The sequence below is a fragment of the Electrophorus electricus genome, chromosome 5, assembly GCF_013358815.1.
Source record: "Electrophorus electricus isolate fEleEle1 chromosome 5, fEleEle1.pri, whole genome shotgun sequence".
Taxonomy (NCBI): domain Eukaryota; kingdom Metazoa; phylum Chordata; class Actinopteri; order Gymnotiformes; family Gymnotidae; genus Electrophorus; species Electrophorus electricus.
In genome coordinates this window covers 12218387-12238675 of record NC_049539.1, presented here as the reverse complement: position 1 = coordinate 12238675, position 20289 = coordinate 12218387, and the positions used below count along the sequence as shown (strand labels likewise).

Here is a 20289-nt window from a genome sequence, read left to right as displayed (position 1 = left end):
TGTATTGTCTCCTTTAACATCAATGACAGCTTGAAGTCTTTTGTGGTACTTTTCCCAGATGGTAAAGCTACCCATTCTTTATGGCAAAATGCCTCCAGTTCCTGTAAATTCTTGGATTGTCTTGCATGAACTGCACATTTGTGATCTCCCCATAGTGGCTCAATGATATTGAGGTCAGGAGACTGAGATGGCCACTCCAGAACCTTCACTTTTTTTCTGCTGTAGCCAATGACAGGTTGTCTTGGCCTTGTGTTTTGGATCATTGTCATGTTGGAACATCCAAGTGCGTCCCATGCGCAGCTTCTGGGCTGATGAATGTAAATTTTCCTCAAGTATTTTCTGATAAAATGCTGAATTCATCCTGTCATCAATTTTAACCACGTTCCCTGTGCCTGTGTAGCTCACACATCCCCAAAAACATCAGCGATCCACCTCCATGTTTTACAGTAGGGATGGTGTACTTTTCATCATAGGCCTTGTTGACTCCTCTCCAAATGTAGCGTTTATGGTTGTGGCCAAAAAGTTCAATTTTGGTCTCATCACTCCAGATAACTTTGTTACAGAAATCTTGAGGCTTGTCTCTCTGCTGTTTAGCATATTGTAAGTGGGCTTCTTTGTGGCATTGTCGTAGTAAGGGCTTTCTTCTGGCGACTCGACCATACAGCCCATTTTTCTTCAAGTGTCTCCTTATTGTGCATCTTGAAACAGCCACACCACTTTTTTTCAGAGTGTCCTGTATGTCAGCTGATGTTATTTGTGGGTTTTTCTTTGCATCCTGAAAAATTTTCCTGGCAGTTGTAGCTGAAATTTTGTTGGTCTACCTGACCTTGGCTTGGTTTCAACAGAATCCCTCATTTTCCACTTCTTAATTAGAGTTGGACCACTGCTGATTGGCATTCTCAATTCATTGGATATCTTTTTATATCCTTTTCCTGTTTTATAAAGTTCAACTATCTTCTCCCAAAGATCCTTTGATTATTATTTTGCTTTCCCCATGTCTTATGCAGGGGTCTGTCAGGAGCCCAGTAACTTACTGACTCTTTATACACACACACTGACAAGCAAACAGATCACAGGTGATGCTGGTTACCTTTAGTAGCCATTTAAACCTATGTGTGTCAACTTGTGTGCATGTTATCATGCCAAAACAACATCCAGGGTATGTAAACTTTTGATCATGGTTATTTGGGTAGTTTCTGTTGTGATTGATTTTAAAAAAGGGCAAAAAACAATTGTTTGATAAATGGTTTGACCCAACCACTAAATAAAAGAGAGGTTTTTGCATTATCATTATTATTCTCTGAAAAAATATCAAAGAAATCACAAATTCTGCCAGGGTATGTAAACTTATGAGCACAACTGTATATGTATTCTTTTAATTATATTTTGAGTGTTTATAATTAATTCAATACATTTTAGTGAGCATATATTTTCATGTGCCACCGTTCTGATTCTTTCTGCACTACATCTTTGAGCTCTGATCATGTTGCATATTACACCAGTACAACCCCAGTAGCCAGTTGTCAGACATCATGAAGGATTTCTAAACAAGGCATACAAGCCTAAAAAAGTCTTGACCATGATGGGTCAGAAGTCTAAACAGCAATTCCATTTCAAGTACCATTTCATTGTGGATAAATAATTACTCAATTCAGTAGTCATTTACAATTATTTTATTAATGATCATTTATTTCCATAGAATATCCTCTTATGTCTTATCAGTTGAGTAAGTATTTAGTGGTGACTGGGTAGGAGAGCTACACAAAATAGTTCATCCCAGCAAACAGCCAAAGCACTCAAGGTTAATATAAAAGGATCTACTAGGATTTCTTGCCTTGATGATAAATCAATGTGAGTTAAGACCCACTTTATTTACCACTGAACTGAACTCTTGGGCTAACTGATGTTCTTTTATGGTTAAATGAAACCTTTTTCCTCATTAATGTGAAGATATTGTCCACATGAGCAAGAAGGACAGTCTTGTGATCAATGCCTTTGTGATTTACAGAATTCTAATAGCATCGTTTACTACTGATACTTCCTCGGCATCACCAAAGATCTGATGAACGTGTGTGTGTGTGTGTGTTCTCTCACATGGTCATGAGGAAAGATCAAGAGCTCAATGCTGAGAGGATTACTGTTTGAGAACTGCAATTTAGTGTCTCAATAACTGATAGGCTATCACTTCTATGTGGAGTCTCTGTCTGTAGGTAAATATCACTGGAAATTTAGAACTGGGATGCATGGCCAGATGAGAACAAATTTCTTGGCCAAAAACGTATTGTCATACAGAAAAGAATCTCTCTACTGTGAAGTCTGTGGTGATTTTATATTTTGATTCTAAAGGCTTTGAAAAAACTTATGGCACACACAACTCTCACTAACCGCATACCATTCATATTGATCACTTCAGTGCAGTGAGCTGAAGAGTTCATTGTCTTTGTAGGACCCATGTCTTTATATTAATATTTTAGAAATTCAAGGGATTTTTTTTTTCTACATATATAGTGTGTGTTTGGAGTATCACTCTAATCATCATACGCTTGGTGCCAGAATATGCAAGAAATGGGACATTTCAGCTGTTTCAAAGTTTAGACTGAGTGTAGTTTTGTAAGCAGAGCATTTTGTTCCTGTGTAACTTCCTGCAGCCATGGAACTGGCGAAGGCTGTACCACAAAGCTGTATATCAGAGTTTCTCTCAAGCTGCTTCGAAGGATTTATAGACAGTCTGGCAAAGAGACTGACAAATATGGAATAAATGATCACAAGAGTTCCTTTTTATGATCATTTGCTGTATGTCATACATCAAATGCTATAAACAGATTATGTTCATGAATTCATGTACAAAAAACACGCCTCTGTGTATCTCAAAAGGCCAAATCGAATGTGCCCAGTAAATGCGCATACTAAACAGTGCAGTTCTACCTGAAATTTTAAATGATGTGCTTAGACCTATCCACCTTACCATATCGGGCGCTCATACGCTTTCAGTCACGTTTCACTTACGAACGTCTAGTAAATAAAACAATAATAACACTAGGGTTTGTTTGTTAGTTAGATGGTTTTTTTGGGGGGGGGGGGGGGGGAGGGGTTGTTTTATTTTTTGCCGATAGTAGCTTTACGAACGTCATGAAAGCGCGTCCTGGCCTATAGTACTGGGGATACATGCATCAGCTGGGACACGGGAACGCGCACTCTGTCTCCGTGCAAGGCAGATCTCACCGTAAGCTTACCTGCGCACTCGATATTGAAAGGAGTACGGCGGTCCTCAGAACCGAGAGAGCAGTTCAAAATGGATAGAGTTTTAGGACTTGCCTTCCTGTCGAGTATCTTATGCATGGAATCTGTTTGGGGAAAATACGTCAGGGGTATCGTCAATACCAAAGAGGTGAGATGTTTACGTCGCGATGTTCTGTTTTGTGTTTTTGTCGTTCTAGAGCAAAAGGTTTATGATTAATTGGATTCCACACGTGTAACAGTTGCTTAGATTATTCGATTTGTGTGTATTTGCGGTTGTGGTAACTGCTTGAAACAGATACACGAGCTGCTTCAGTGAGAACACTGCACGCTTAGATTTGCAGCGGTAGCCTGACTGATGTCTTGATTCTTACCTGAAGGCCATCGCCGTAACCAACTTAAGCTTTATACCCGATTGTTCTATAACACGTTACAGGTGTGTGCTGACATAACTATTGTCTTTGGCATGATTTATAATGTCATATGTTGTAAAAGGCAAACATTTTCGGCGCGTTTCTTAGACCTCGTGCTGTGTTTGAATATTTGAATTTTCTGCGTGATTGTGCACACGACGCAATGTCCGATAGTCTATTTAAAATGTAATTCTACCAACACACAACCCATCTTAAACACTATACACGGGCGCGGAGGACACACATCAGATCCAAAATGTATTGTCATTTAGCACATAATGCTCACAAAATGCACATATTTATCTTCTTTCCCATGAATTTTATTTAAAAGTCATGTTTAACTTGTGTAAGTGAACACCTATGTCATGGTTGTTGTGTATTTATAACTATACAAACGCATTTTTTTTCCAGTTGACGGACCAGTTAAATAGTTTTTTAGTGCGGCCAGACAGTTAGATCTTCACAGTTAGATCCCAATGGTACGGTACGGTGTAGCATCTGTACCTACCCGTCTTTAGGAATTATAAACGTTCACATTGTATCCCATTTGATCTACATTGTATTTTCAAGTTTGAGCGGTATTCTGCATTTAGAAAAAGCGCACAATGGGCTTCTACTGCAGGACATTTTTGTTTACTACCGTCCTACTGCCTATATTAGAGACGGGAAATAAAGCCTGGTTCTAAGTTTATTCTTAAAATTCGTTTAAAACATTTTGATGATTGAGTTTATCCCTGATCCATTCTTGTCTTTGGGATTTTTTGCGTCATGGTTTAATTCAATACCGATAACTGACCTTTATAAGTAAGTTACTACAGCCCCAGCTGTAGTTATGTGACCTGCCTAGTTCATAGCAATAAACCACACTTCACGATATGTTTAGGTTTAATCCCCCTTATGTTTTTATTCACTACTTCATCTCTTATATAAAGGGCATGTTTATCTTGTTTTTATCATAATGAGAAGAATGTCCTTTTTTCAAGCCCTGTTTAATAAATCAACTTTTAAATATGGAACACAAAATGATGTAGGCTTATATTTATGCTGTTGTTCACCCTTTGTTCGTTTCCCATTTAATGCTTTTATTTGCATTACATGTCATAACATTACATGTATATCTAAAAGCTGGACTTCAGGTATGCAGGCCTTTACACTCTGGGCACATTTCGCCACAGCATTTCAGCAAGTCACTATTTCAACTCAGTTTCATAATTGTAAAAACACATCGAGGGAAATACTGAAGTCGGGACCCCTGTATCCTCACAGCAAGTTATGGGCCTGAGGCATAAATTATTTTTTATTTTTTTGCTGAAGAATTGGTGCCCTCTGCCAAGGTCAGGCATTTGGGTCTTCCTCCCCAAGTTCTTACTGCTTTGGAATAGGAATCCAAATTGCCTGCTAACTGGCACTTGATCCTGAAGATGTGTTAGCTTTAAGATGCTTCTGTGGGTTCCTTGATCAATATAAAGGAATTACAGACATGCATTTTACAGCTACATTACGTTCTTGTCATTTCTCATTACAGCTGGTTGCACATATAGAGTTTGAACCCATTATCCATTTACTCCACTCTTCTGCCCTTCAGTTCCCACCAGTGCTCCTAATGAATAACTATACAGTGCAAGTTCCTACTTGTATTCTCAATCTTGAATCTGTGATGAACAGTCAACTACATATCTTTACAGCAGAGAAATATATTTTAAATGCTTTTAGTGTGGCTTTGGTCCTGGGGAGCACAGTGGTACATTTGTGTCATTATGCTATACTGTCCTGGCCTTTTATGGGTAAATAATTAAATAATTTAGATAGTAATAATTTGCCAATTTATGTGGTAAACACCTTTTGTAGTAGTGTGTTCTTTATGTGGTACACACCTTTGTAGTAGTGTGTTGCTTGAGGTTGTTTGAGTCTTGCCATGCACCAGACAACTGTACAATCTTGCTGTACACTGAACATCCACACAGTCTTGCTGTAAACAGAACAGCCGCACAGTCTTGCTGTAAACCAGACTGTGAGAAGTTCTTTCCAGCTTACCCCAGAGAACCTTGATCAGCTTGATATTCAAGGACTGTGCAGAGCACTGAAGCAATGAAGCAGTTCTGTTCAAATGCACTGAACTGTTTACATCCGCTGAGAGCTTCACATATGCTGTGCTTGCCTTGCTGTTAAATTCTTCTATGGTGTTCAAGCACCCTAAATTTGTGTGATGGAAAACAATCACACCACTGTATTGGCACTACTGGCTTGCACTGCTGAACCCACACAACATGAATCCATTAACACATGTAGCTGAATGCAAAAGGAACCTGGTTTTGTCCGTCTGACTTTTCAGCGCAATTTTCGATGCTCCTGCACACACTACAGATGAGCTTTCTTCTTCTTCATAGGAAACGATGCTTGCTTCATTTCCAATTTATTAGGTACACATCTTTGTAGTAAAGTATTGTATGAGGTACACACCTTTGTAGTAATGTGGTGTTTGAGATACATGCCTTTGATGTAACGTGGAGCGATAGAGAGGCAAACATAAACACTCAGAAAATCGAGATTTATTAAGGACAAATCAATAAACAGGGTCGTTAAGACAGTCCAGAGAACCAAAAAGTGTAGATTCGGAGAACAAAACAGACATGATGCAAAGAATTATGCAGGTCAAACAACAAAACAGGCAAATGAGCAATGAACAGAACACAGACAGAGGCTTAGGACAACAAACATGACAAGGCTTGAGCCATGAACATGACAGAGGCTACATACAATGACCAGACACTAGACAGAGAAAAATACAGGGTTTAAACATACAGACAAATGAGAAAGAAACAAGGAACAGTGGAAATCAATGAAAGATGGAACCGAGGAAAACCAAAACCAGGAAGTAAAATGAAATAAGTACAGGACAGGGTAGCTAAGAGACTGAGACACCAGACCTCCCTGACATTTGTAGTAATGTGTTGTTTATAATGTACATACCTATGCAGATTATCTTAATTCTTCTTCGCTGACAGCACAGGCACCCATCCTGGTCTCTGGAAGTCCAATAAGTGGTTAATTCAGAGATGGCATTCTGCGCACCATTGTTGAATTCAGATGTGATTTGCTGTTTGCTTGCATGATTCTCACCATTCAGCTTTGAACCCTATGATCCATAAGTTCACAGTTTTGACCTTTTTACTTATTCTTGAGAGGGTTGTGTACCAAAAGACCATTTGAAGGAATGAATCACAAAGCCCGTTTTCTCTCTCTCTCTCTCTCCCTCTCTCACCCTCTGTTGACTACTAACGGGTGCTGGAAATACTGGTCTGCCTGATTTATTCCAAACACCACACTCATGTGATGTATGACTTTTTGCAATCTACAATTTGTGTAAAAGTGGTGGGTGGGGGAGTGTGTGCAAGGTGTCCCACTGTGAACAGTGTCCTTAATGTCCTCTGTAATTTGTAACTCTGTAAATTGGGACTGGGTGCATGGGACATGGAGAAGATGCTAGAGCACACCATTAATCTCCATTGTGTCCTTTCAAGGTTGCATAGTCACTTTACGTACTGTAGGCCCTCATTCTCTCACTCAGCCACACTCTCCCTGACTCACTGGGCTGATCACTTTAGTTAGTGTAGAGTAGAGTGCTACTGCTGGGCCCAGAGTTTATTTAAGCTTGTTCTCATTGGCTGAATGTCAGCTCCACTCACACCATAGATGTATGTATTGGATCATGAACTAATAGAGGCCATGCGACAAGAGTTAAATGGTGACCTTATAGGCATTCAGTAGATGCGTGGGTGGGTCTTTAAAGCTCAAATATGGCTTTGAAGGGCAGGCAGATGGAAACCTGCAAATACCTAAAGGCTAAGCAATTCTTCCTAGGTGAGCAGACTTATTTTAGTTTGTGTACAGAATATGACAGTGCTCTGATGTGTTGCATTTTCTTTTTCCAAGGAAAGTCAGATGTACAATGGGCTGTTCTATCAGAGACAAAAAGTATACTGTTGGGGGTTTTTTTGTTGTTGTTTTTTTTAATTTAAATGAATCATTGTTTAGTTGATTTTGGTTGATTAAAATGGATATCACTCAAGACAAAAATGACACATTACCATACACTGAAACTTCAGTGTGTTTCACATATAAGGTAGTGCAAATTACACTATCTGTGAATACTTTGCTTTTACCTTCGAGTCACTTTGCTAATATTTGCCAATGTCTTCTCTGTCCATGAAGCACATAAAAAGCATGTTGACTTTTTGTTGTATTGTCCTTCTAGCACTGATATTAAAGTTTTATATTTTGTGGTGTAAAATTCTAAATTCTGCTGTCAAGTTTCTGTTAAGAGCTGTCATGCAGTTGATTGCTGAACCACTTTGAGGTAGTCATTTCAGTGGTAGTTCAGGCCAGGTTTCCATCAGACAGCTCTCTTGCTGATTGTGTCCTCAGCCCATTCGAACCCTTTACAACCATGCTCAGACACAGATGGCAACTTTATGGCAAAACACATTTGAATGCAAATCTGTGAGCATTTCAGGTAACTCAGAAACAATGTTCTTTCCTTGTTAGATTTAGCATGTGTTTACATTTTGTATAGCATTAAGAAACTTAGAAGTGACCAGAGGGAACATTCCGTTACAGGAAACAGAACTCGGAGTAGTACGCAAAAACAGATCTAAAGGCATTTATAGGAAGCTGAAATCATCAAATAATTATCATCTATCTATCTATCTATCTATCTATCTATCTATCTATCTATCTATCTATCTATCTCTCTCTCTCTCTCTCTCTCTCTCTCTCTCTCTCTCTCTATATATATATATATATATATATATATATATATATATATATATATATATATATATATATATATATATATATAAATTGCATCTCAACTAGTTGAGTGTGTGATTGTGTGAGTGTATTTATATGCTGCAGATTGTGTAACTACAGTAATGAATCATTTAAAGCCACAGTAGTTGAGCTGACATGAGTAGCTGATTAGTAATTAATTCTTAATGAAGCTTAGCGAGTGGACAGAGATGTGAGAGAGAGGGAGAGAAACAGAAACAGAAAACTCCAGTTCTGTGAGGTAGTCACATGCTGCAGCTTGTCTTAATGTTAATTAATCCGGTCGCATACTATGGGACAAACAGGACTGGAACTCTGTCATCTCTCTCTTCTTGTAGTAATGAGGCATTTGTAAATAAATTTGTATGCTGAACATCCATTTACCCCATAGGTGTAACGTACACACGATACGTATCCTCACCAGTTTATGAAATGGCTGACTTTGTGCCAACCACTTTTTGAAAGTGTATTCTGAAAATATTTTATTTAACAGTGTGCAGTTTGTGAAAACCTCACTGAGATCCTGTGGAAGAGTTTATTTGGTCAGTCTATGCCTCTAACATAACATGACCAATGGCTGTCATTGCATGTGAGCTTTGTGAAAAAGCCCAAAATAGTTGCAGGAGAATCACGTGACTTTTCTGTCAAAATAAATGTTGTCATGACCACAAACTGCTTTGACAATAGACAAGTTCAGAATTTATCAAAGTGTACTGTAGTAATGGAGGTATTAGATTTAAAATCTGCAGTTGTTGCCCCTGACCAGAGGTGAATGGAGTGAATGAGTGCTAACTAATGACAGATTATTAAGAAAAATATTACTATTTACCAGAAAAATATTTTAAACTATAGTGTTGATACTATGGTTCAATGTTGATAGGTTTGACAAACAGCCATAAAACCTTTCGTGAACCTCTTCCTTTCAGTCCCAGTATGGTTTCTTTTCAGCAGACATGCATGCCTGAGGACTTGATTTCTTAAAGAGAGAAATATTGAGATACTGCATATCATACTCTCGAATATGCACTTTCAGACAGGTTTGCTGTAGAATTTGTCTGAGAACCCATGAGCATGTATATGTGACATCAGCAACAATTTAACAACACACTAACCCTTACAAGTTCAAGTTCGGTTTATCACATACATAGTCATACACAGTATAACCCGCAGTGAAATGGCTTGAGAGTGCTCTGTCGAAACTGAGGAAAAAAAACAGGGGTGCATAGGGAAATCTATCTATCTATCTATCTATCTATCTATCTATCTATCTATCTATCTATCTATCTATCTATCTATCTATCTATCTATCTATCTATCTATCTATCTATCTATCTATCTATCTATCTATCTATCTATCTATCTATCATACATTGTTAATATATTTTTGTATATATATATATATAAAATATACAAAAATATATTAAAAATGTATGTACAATATATGTATAATATGCCCTATTCGGTCAATAGGCATTGCCAAACCTTTGCCAAAAACATGTGAACATGACATCAGCAGAATTTAACAATGCTTCTGACTACATTTTCAACCTGAACATACTCCAGACAGACTGCTCATCAAGTGGAAGGTTTCTTGGGGTAACAGTAATATTTTTACGTGCAATGAAAATAATAATGTCTCCACTCCTGTAGATTTTTCATGCATTCCCTTAAATTCCCTTGAATATTTTTCATTTAAAATTTTTTGAAGTAATTACATTCTAATAAAGTCAGTATCTATAATCTAAATTATAATTTAATTTGCAATACATCACAATTTTATAAAGATTACAGCACATTCTATGCTATAGCTCTTAGGTAGACATATTACCTGTGATAGAAGGCTACTCTAGAGACCTCCTTACAAGCAGGAAGCTGTGTTTACACAGATGGGGTCTTGCTCCTAGGCCAGACTTACGCTGTAGCACCCACACAGCTGTGTTTGCAGTTCATCAAGTGAGATGGTCAGTAAGAGGAAGGAGTCTGGGATGAGGTGGAGAATATTAACAGGATACTGCCATTCTAACCTGGACATGAAGGTTCGCTTCAGGCCCCTGAGTCTGCAGACTTGTCCACTGCCATGTCTTGGTGTCACAACCATGCAGCCACTGGGAGGAAGGTATAACATGCTTGAACTTTCTTGGTCTGGCGTTGCAGCTTCTCACACACTTTTTACACCTCTGCTGAAAAGGTCCTCCCCAGGGCAATGGCTGAATGATGTAGCAGTGCTTTAGCCCACAACACAGTGGTAGACTGTAGTGGTGGTATGCGGAAAGGATGTAACCCTGCTTCAGGCTGTTATACCATCCTCAGTAAAGTCCAATCCACCACTGAGGATTCCAGCTACTTCTGCCTTATTCTACAGTGTATTAAGGCATGGACTCAAAACTGCTTTTTTCCACCTACTTAAACAGCTAACCCCAATGACTCAGACCTTTTGCCTATTTATGCAAAATATTTTCAGTTGTTTTGCTTTGTATGATATGGCGTTGCCTTTTGTGATTATGTGAGAGTATTTTTAATGTCTAGAATGGGAACTGTGGACACTTTTTTAAAAATAGCTGGAAATAGCCTTATGTGTTCCTTTTTACCAATACAGATAATACATAGTCATTTTACCAATCACAAACAAAAAGCGTTCCATTCACAGGATGGTTTTTGACTTTTGTAAAAAAGCACTCTATATAGATATCATCACAGGCACTGATCATATCTTGTTGGAGTGGATACAACTACAGCATTTATCCTGCTACTACAAATGAATGATTGCATCTTTGCTTGGAGCAATACTGCAACTTGGCTTGTGTAACAACAGTAACATCATTCATTCTTTTCAAATATAAATTATTTCCCAACCAGAAGAGCCAGACGTAGCGCTGATTGAGGTCCTGATTCCAGTCGGAAAATACAATATAACCTTAGAACAACAGCAGGCCTGCAGCTGCACCAAGCACCAATCAATCATATGACTGGACAATAAATCATATGTCTGGACAATTGGATATATATATTTTTTTTTTTCTATTTGCTAATAAAAAAGGAGAAAAAAGAACAAATATGTCTGACGTGCCATATATTCAAGAAATGAAAGTGATGAAGAGCAGGCAGTAAAGGAGTAGTGTTCAGATTTCTGTCATTAAAGAGAAGTGTGTTACAGGAGATCTACTGGCATGCTCTGAAACTAACCAGAGAGAGGGGAAGGTTTAACCTGGTGTCTCAAACTGAGACTAACTGGAGAGAGGGGAGGGGCTAACATAGTGTCTCAGACTGGCCCTAAGAGGAGCACTTCCAAGGTTTCTATGGCAGCTGCAAAGTGCAGCATGAGGTCGTTGCTATGACAAAGGCAAGAAATTGAGTTTTTTTGTGAATGTGGGTGGGATTTAATCTAAATGCTGACTAAGACTGACTGTATCATATACACAAGTTGGTGTATTGGAAGGAGAAATATAATATAATATCCTTATCTGCTACTGCGCAGTCGTTGTGTATGTGTGTGTTAGGAGGAGAGATATAATATCCTTAGCTGCTACAGAGCAGTCTGTTTGTCTAAGTAGACTGGTTCTGGGTCAAAGAGGCTCTGTGTTCTATCCTCAAGGACTCCTAGGAGTCTTGAGCAGTTGCTATGGAGACCACCCACACTGGACAATGCAAAAAGGCAATATGGGAAATGGGCTGAAAGTTGAGTTGCCACCAAATCACTAAAACACACAGTCTGCAGTATTAGGACAGGGAGGTTTACATTGGCATTTTAGATGTGTACCTCAAAGTTTGTAATTGAACATTTAGAGGCACTAACAAAACTATTGCAAAACAACTTCTTTGGGAGATATTTTAATTTTGGAATGGAACTATTTTCTACAGTATAATTAAGTAAACTACTCAGTGACATCTGTTCAAATCTTCTTAGGGAACCCTAACATTTCTCCAGCATTGTGGTCCAGATTACTGTGTTGCATAATTAAGTGCCAATAACCAGACACCTCCAACTAAACAATGGAGATTGAGCTAATGGTGATGATTATGATGATATATACTTCATTATCCCACAGAGAATCAACACACAGAAAAACAATTATGTGTTCACATGCATAGTGTTAACATTTGATTTTCAAACAACAGTATTTCACAGCCTATCAGTCTTTTAAAAAGCCCTCTCCAGTTATTTGCACAGGCAAATTCATTTACAACTGTTAATTATTGCACAATTCAATAACTATAGCAGTTTCACAGTTATTGCAATTACTGTAGTTTTACAATTGGTGCACAATCACGTTCTTACTGCACAATCTTGTTATTTCAAAAGCCCTCAATTGTTGATTTCAGACACAGAGAGAATGTCCCATTTTAGGAAAAGAAAGAAATACCATGTGACCTCTTTAATGTCTTAGCACTTAGTGCTCTGCAACTGGAGATAGATGCTGATCAGCTCACCACAAAGGCCAGGGGTAAAGAAGTATGTATGGAAGGAGTAAAAATAACCGGCTGAGCTGTTAATAAATTGAATTTGAAGGGATTTTGTTAAAATTGAATTTATTTACCATGGATGTAATGAATTTATACTGATTGTGTTTATTTTATATTTAGAAATATTTAATAGCACATTTGGTGATTTCATATTTAAGTTAATTGATTAATGTAAAACTCCAAGTACTCTTCCAAGTCCACATTCAGCTTTGAAAATTAAGTTTCCAAAGGGAAGTAAGGACTAAAATTAAGAGACATTCTGGGCTTTCATGAATCAATAGTCAAGGCTATCACCATCTCCAAGCTTCGAGAATCTGTTATAAAAAGAGATCCTTTTATTTATTTATTTATTTATTTACAAATCTAACTTCTTAGTTTGGTGCTGCTAAACTGTGACAAGTAAAAATGGAAGATGAAAGCAAAAAGATGAAAGAGGATGCTAGCCCATCAGTAGGATATGTCCAGCAACCTACATACGTCTCTTCTATGTCCTGCAACCAACACTGTGTTTCACTACCTGACAACATTCATAGATTTCAGCTTTGTACATGAAAGAGGACTATGATTATTTTCCAACATGGGCAGATGAGATAAACCCTGAGAAATGTCTCAAACCCTGCTGTAGAAGATTGGCCGAATCACACTGAAGAAAACTGATGAGAGGTTAAATGTATTTTCACCCTCTCACTTTTTATCCTGCCTCATTTATCCAACTCTATCATTCTGACCCTTTCTTACAGGACTGGGTGTTTCTGACAAGGTTTTGCTTCCTCACCGATTTTGGCCGACTGGACTTTAACTTCAGATACCCCAAGGTACGCTTACAGGAAATTCAAGAAACCTACGTTTTCTTTATTTTGTATTGGTTTAGACTGCTTTGTCATCTTTTTACCACTATTCTTGAATATGAAAATCTTGAAAAGTCTATCCCTGATGGTAAGCCATAGGTTTAGGTTTAAGACTGGGGGCTAAGGATTCTAAGGATTCTACCAGTTGTCTCACGATTAGTCTCTAAGCTTTGTGTAGTGAGTCACCAAGCTTTGTGTATTGCACTGCGGCAAAGCAGAACTGGTCAGATTTCAGATGTAGAGGGTTCGTTTAGACAAAATTGCTAATGTATCTGGAATGCTGATTTTGTCTGTCACAGGAAGCTAGCAGGGCATGAAGGAACTCTGGCATAAAAAATGTTCTTCATTAAAATCAAATTCTAGAAAATCACTGCTCCCCATTACCATAAAGTCCTTTTCTTTTATACCCTCTTTCTTTCTCCTTTATTAGTTCCTCCAGTTTCTATCCCCTCTAGAGTGGCTTCAGTGTCTCATTCTGTCAGTCTCTCAGGTTCCTTTCTCCTTCGCTGTCACCTCCTGTCTTATTTGCTTCATGAGACTGGGTGATGGAGATGGTTTGTCAAGTGCATCTATCTGCTGTCCTCCCATTTATCTCTGGTTCTTTCTCTTCTGGTCAGTCACACTGCTGTCAGAACATATTGCTCTACTTTGATGAAAGCTCGCAGTGGCCAGCTGTGTACAAGAGGCCGGATAAGGTGAGGCAGATGCTGATGTCACAGTCTGCTGTGTATGTCTGGAGGGGAGGGGATGGGTTGCTTGTGTGTTATAGAAAAGTGTGATATACAGCTTGCTAGTGTATCTAGTGAAGACACCCATCTTAACTGAGCAGTTTCAGCAGTACTGATCTGGTTAGCAGCAAGCATCAACAGCTGTAGTCTTCAAAAGCAGTAAGCATGACTTCCTTAATGTGTTTGAATGTGGACATCTTTATCATCCTCTATGGGCATTCTCATTCCTAATGAATTAGAAGCATAGACAGCCTAGTGTGTCTCTTGCTTCCAATGTATGTAATATGCATGTACAAAACTATGTTCAAATGATGTCTCTGAACAGGACTGCTATCAGAAAGAGGCAGTTCTTAGACCTGAAAACAACCAAGTCATTAACCTCACCACCCGCTACACCTGGTCTGGATGTGTGGTAAGAACCAGGAGGCTCTCGTCTTGCTTATTTTTCTGACTTTGAGAGGTGTGGGGTAAGGGTGTAATTGTCTTTGTCTCAGGTGGAAGGAGAGGGAGAGGAAGAAATGCTGAACTGTGTGGGAGGACGTAGTTTTCGTTCTGTCAGAGAGAGATGGTGGTACATTGCCCTCAGCAAATGTGGTGTGAGTATTCACCTTCGGCTTTTGGCACAAAATATACTGCAAATGCAAAATTTACTACATAAAACACACAGTGCATACGTTTGGAGTGATACGAGTTTTGACTGCATACTCCATCACAATCCAGCACATAAAAGACTTCAGAGACTTTTTTGCACACTTCACAATGGTAAGGAAATAATTGAGCAGAAGTTGTAATAGCTTGACTTTGTAACCTGACTTGGAGACAAAATGTATTATTTTAAATAAGGTTAGCTCTTCACCAGGAAGGAAGACAATGACTCTGAAGATGCAGCTAAAGACATCATGGAGTTTACAAGGTCATACACTAATATATTCCCTTTGGCCAAGTCAGTCACCCAACCCAAATCCCACTGAGAATCTTACTGCGGACAAGACTCAAGGCACAAAGCCTCCAAAACATGTGCCATAAAGGGATATTTTCCTGAACATGGATTAAGTTTAGTCTTGGATTAAATAGCAGTGACAATGGTGAATCACTTTTGGAAGTCGGGATCAAAGAAACTGGCAGAGAATTTTAAATGATAAACAAATCTAATATCCTTGAAACAAGAGGATCTATTTATTATGTGCCTAGCATTTTCTTCACTAATATTGTCATTCCAAATTCAGCTCACTTCTGCTCCAGCGTTCAATTTCATACCCTTCTTACACACTGGTAGAGATGACAAAGTGGCCAAAAGCCATTTCATGGTTGGTATAGTTGGCAAAGATTGATAGGGTTGGCAGAGTTAGATGTGTTGGGGAAAGTGAGAAGAATCTACAGAGTGAGCAGAAATAGTAGAGTTGGCAAAGGTTGGCAGTGTGGACAGAATTGCTAGAGATGGAAAAGATTGACAGAGTTGGTAAGGGTTGCAGGCAGAGTTGGAAGGGTTGAGAAGTTTAGGGGAGTTGGGAATAGTTGGCAAAGTTGGGAGGGTTGAGAGGGTTGGGAGAGTTGAGAGAGTTGGGAGGGTTAGGAGAGTTGAGAGGAATGGAAAGGTTGAAGTACATTGGCAGAATTGGCAGTGTTGGGAGGATGGGCAGACTGGACTGGGTTGCCAGAGTTCGCAGAATGGGCACAGTAGCAATGTAGGCAGGTTTGGCCAAGAGGGCAGAGCTGGCCGATAGGGCAGAGCTGGCAGTGATGGCAGAGTTGCCAGGGTGACCGGAGTTGGTGGAGTTGGAAGCGCTGGTGATTCATAGAAACATGAGGTGTAGCAAACCTTTGAGAACTGTGGTACGCATAACCACAGTTTAACTGCATATTAGCAGTGGTATGATGTGATTGCTAATGTGAGAGAGAATAATGTAAGTAGTATTAGTGCAATTGTATGGGTTAGGGAGCCTATATTGTTAAGGGAAGAACAGGGGCAAGAAAATATTGAGAAGTAAACCATCCACATTAATTCAGCCAACTAGATTGAACCATGCAACCATATTAAAGCAGCCAGCCAGATTGCTAGAGATAGCCAGAGTATGAGTCACTATGTCTTTGTTCAAAAAGGACCAGGATGGGAACAGTGCCTAATTTTGGGAGACAGCCCTAGAGAAATGACATCGTTGTAGTGGAAAGTTAGTCTGAACAGCCCTATAGTGGGAACTGGGTCTGAATGGTGCTGGTGTTTTGTTACAACCTATTTCTTTTTAAATTGCTGTCTATAATCTTCCCTGGAACTATTTGTCTATTAGCAGTGTCATATAGAGCCGGTCATACTGGGTGGATGTCTGCACTGATGGAAGTAATCTGTCTAGAGACAGATTAGACAGATAAGATTCTTCAGACTAGATTCTTTCTCCTCCTTTTGCCTACTCATTCTCTTTCTACCTGTTATGACCTTTTCTTTCTCTCCATAGTTTCTGATACCCAAATTAGTAACATCATACCTTATAACTTTTGTATACTTAGTTTCTGATTAATAATAAATACAGGAAATTATTTTCCTGTATTATCCTATGTGGAATGGTATCCTTTATTAATGTTGTGTGCTTTTAACAAGCCATGAACTGGAGCCAGTCAGAAATGGCTCTGAAAATCTCTGTAGTGGGAAATGGGTCTAAACAGATTAATACAGATGCACATAGATGTGTACAAGATTTTTTACCTTTTCATTTACCTTTACCATTATCTTTTACAATCTCATGTCTTCACCTATTTACATTTCATTGCATTGCCAGTAAGGCAGACAGGCCATTAATCAGTTGGGTTGATGCAGACAGCCCACATCATGTCTCTGTCCCACACATCATGTCTTTGACAGCAGCCAGCAGTTCATTTCACAGACCTCGTCATGTTCCCTGGGCTTTTTTAACACATGTGGCCTTCATAGTTGTCAGCGCTGCTTACGCAGAAGCATCAGTGACATTCCAGTGTACAGCGGGTGAAACAAGTATTGAACGTGTCACCAATTTTCTAAGTAAATAAGGTGCTATTGACATGAAATTCTCCCCAGATGTCGGTAACGACCCATCCAATCCACACATGGAAAGAAATCAAACCATAGATGTCCATAAATTAAGTTATGCGTAATAATGAGAAATGACTCAGGGAAAAAGTATTGAACACGCTGGTGAGAATTTCATGTCAATGAAATTGACATGAAATTCTCACCAGCACCTTTAGAAATATATTTACTTAGAAAATTGGTGACATGTTCAATACTTATTTCACCTGCTGTATGTGCCACTGTGCTGTGAGAACACTGAATATCACCCTCACCCATGAAAGCCTTTAATTAAACACCCTGTTCTGTCCAGCGAGGCTGAAATCTGCTTAAGGTCTCATGAGCCCCCCCTGGTGGGGGCACATGCTCCTATGCTTTGCAGACTAGGTCCTAGGGTTCTAGCTGCTCTGTGTCTGGCAATTTTGTGCCTTCATCATATCTGAGAATGCCATTTCAAAGAACTTGGCCATTGGGGCTGCTAGCCCATCTCACCTGAAATGCTCCTGCATTAACCATGACATCTGTGATGCATAAACAATAATTTTCACCCACAGCTGTTATGAGAACAAATAAACAATGTGATCCAGACACAAGAATATTACTTAAGAACACAGTAATAAAAGATTATTTTTGCTGTGGGGACAAGGTTGACCTACCTACGGACCCTAACCTACTTAACCTATCTTACCTACCTAGCTACAGGTTATTTTACTAAAATAAATAGATTAGAGTGCATTAGCAGTGAAATCAAAGCAGCATTGCCTGTTCGCAGTCAGCATATGGTGATATGGGCGGTATGAGGTCATTTAAGGGCATATGGTGATGTCGGGTGATTATATTTTTCCTGATACTGTTCTCATTTCCTCAGACTAGCGTCATCTCTACTGCATTGATTTTGTGATCTTGTAGCATTGTGCTCGTATACATTCGATGTGGATGGAGGAGTTTACACTGCCAAGTGTAATCAAAGCAAAACTTCTGGTCTCTAAAGTTCACCTCAAATCATCTCTAAAACTAGATTTAATGCTTTGAAGTGCTATATAGATCTGTTTGTGTTCTCAATGCTTATCTCTTTCCTCTTTCTCTTTCTGAAACACACACACACAGGGCGGGGGGCTGCAGTTGGAGTATGAAATGAAACTGACGAATGGGCAGTCTTTCTGGACACAACATTTCTCTGCAGATGAGTTTGGTAAGACCTGGTTGTGCAAGACATATTTGTTTATGTAAGACTTAAGTGTTGTAATTTTAGACTTAATACATGATATTGTAACATAATGACTAAGATGTTGATTTGATACTTTTTCTTTTTTTAAGTGCAGTTATATGCATTTATGTTATTTCGGAAAGTTGTTGCAGTTTAAAGAAAGTGGAAAAGGATTGAGGTTGTCCACTTTTTGGCTTAATTATACGTTTAACATTGACTTCTTATCTTCTGGGTAAAGATTATCTAATGTGTCATAAAATTAAATCAGGTCAAATATGGAGAATAGTGCTAATGGCATAAACATAGTGACTCCTGTAGCATTAGTTGCTGTCAAACATCTGTCCCTCTTATTTTTGTCTGCATTAGGAATTTTGGAAACAGACATCACTTTCTTGGTTATATTTGCCACAGTGTTCACTCTCTCCTGCTACTTTGCATGTGAGTTTATATTTCATTGCTGAATCATTAATTACACTGTACACTAATTTATTATTAATGACTATTATTAATGGCTTTCAGAAAGTAAATAGTAAACATGATTTTACAAAACTTTTCAGATTTGACTGAAATCACAGATCACAATAAGTAGAACTTTGCCTCTCATAAAATAATTTATTGTCAATTTTTATTTATTGTGTTATTTAAAAGTGTAGGGCAAGTTCTGTGGTGTTTGTGATTCTGGCCTTTAAGAATATTGTTTTCTCTTTTCTGTCTGACTGTCTCTCTCTCTCTCCCTCCCTCTCTCTGTAACACTTTTAGATCATCTGAAAGGAAGACAATTGCTCCATACAACCTATAAGATGTTCATGACTGCAACTGGTGTAGAGGGTGAGAAAGGGAGACCTGTACTTCATACTGCTACACAACAAACACTACTACCTAACTCCTAATCCTAACCCTAAAATGCACACACACACACACACACACACATACACACCTCTAAACCTAAATTTAGCAACTTAGCTTTAACCTCAGAATTGTCTGTCATTTGATCTGTTTTCCCTGTTTCTTGTACTCCCTATATTATTTAGTTCCTCTATTCTTCCATCCTTGGCATCTCCTGTATTCACTACTTTCTTACCTTGCTTTTCTCATTTTCCCCCCTCTTGTCTAGTTCTCAGTCTGCTCTTCTTCTGTATCTACTGGGGCCTCTATGCCAGAGATGGCCTAGGGAACGGAAGTCTGAAAATACTCGGTGAGTGAGGCAGTTCTGATATTTGCACGTTCATCAGTTTGCATATCCATATGATCACTCATGCTAATGGGTAGAATATGAGGAGACACTATTGACCATGGAGCCAAAGGAGGAAAATTGGGATTCTGGACCCAGTCTGCCTTAGACATCTCACCTCCCTCTCACACCCCTGCCATGGCTTAAAGGAATTATCTGAATTAACTTCCCATGTACTTCTGTTACCAGCTGTGCCCAAAGACATTGTCCACTGTTAGGGACATAGTGCACTCCAAACGAAGATCTCTGTTTAATGGTCATCCACATCCACCACTCTGCTGGTAACCCATCTACCAGAAT

At 38.9% G+C, this 20289-nt stretch overlaps 1 protein-coding gene across 2 annotated transcripts in view; it reads left to right on the top strand.

The window, feature by feature from the left end:
- The first annotated feature begins 3175 nt into the window (after positions 1 to 3175).
- The window catches only part of tmem145 (transmembrane protein 145), a 31288-nt gene continuing 14174 nt past the window's right edge, over positions 3176 to 20289 (top strand). For both annotated transcript variants that reach the window (XM_027001160.2, XM_035526444.1), the window contains exons 1-9: positions 3176 to 3388; positions 13679 to 13753; positions 14404 to 14481; positions 14840 to 14926; positions 15009 to 15110; positions 18659 to 18743; positions 19125 to 19196; positions 19518 to 19586; positions 19873 to 19953. In XM_027001160.2, the coding sequence (XP_026856961.1) occupies positions 3293 to 3388; positions 13679 to 13753; positions 14404 to 14481; positions 14840 to 14926; positions 15009 to 15110; positions 18659 to 18743; positions 19125 to 19196; positions 19518 to 19586; positions 19873 to 19953 (745 nt within the window). In that variant the 5' untranslated portion in view covers positions 3176 to 3292. The remainder of the gene's footprint in view (positions 3389 to 13678; positions 13754 to 14403; positions 14482 to 14839; positions 14927 to 15008; positions 15111 to 18658; positions 18744 to 19124; positions 19197 to 19517; positions 19587 to 19872; positions 19954 to 20289) is intronic.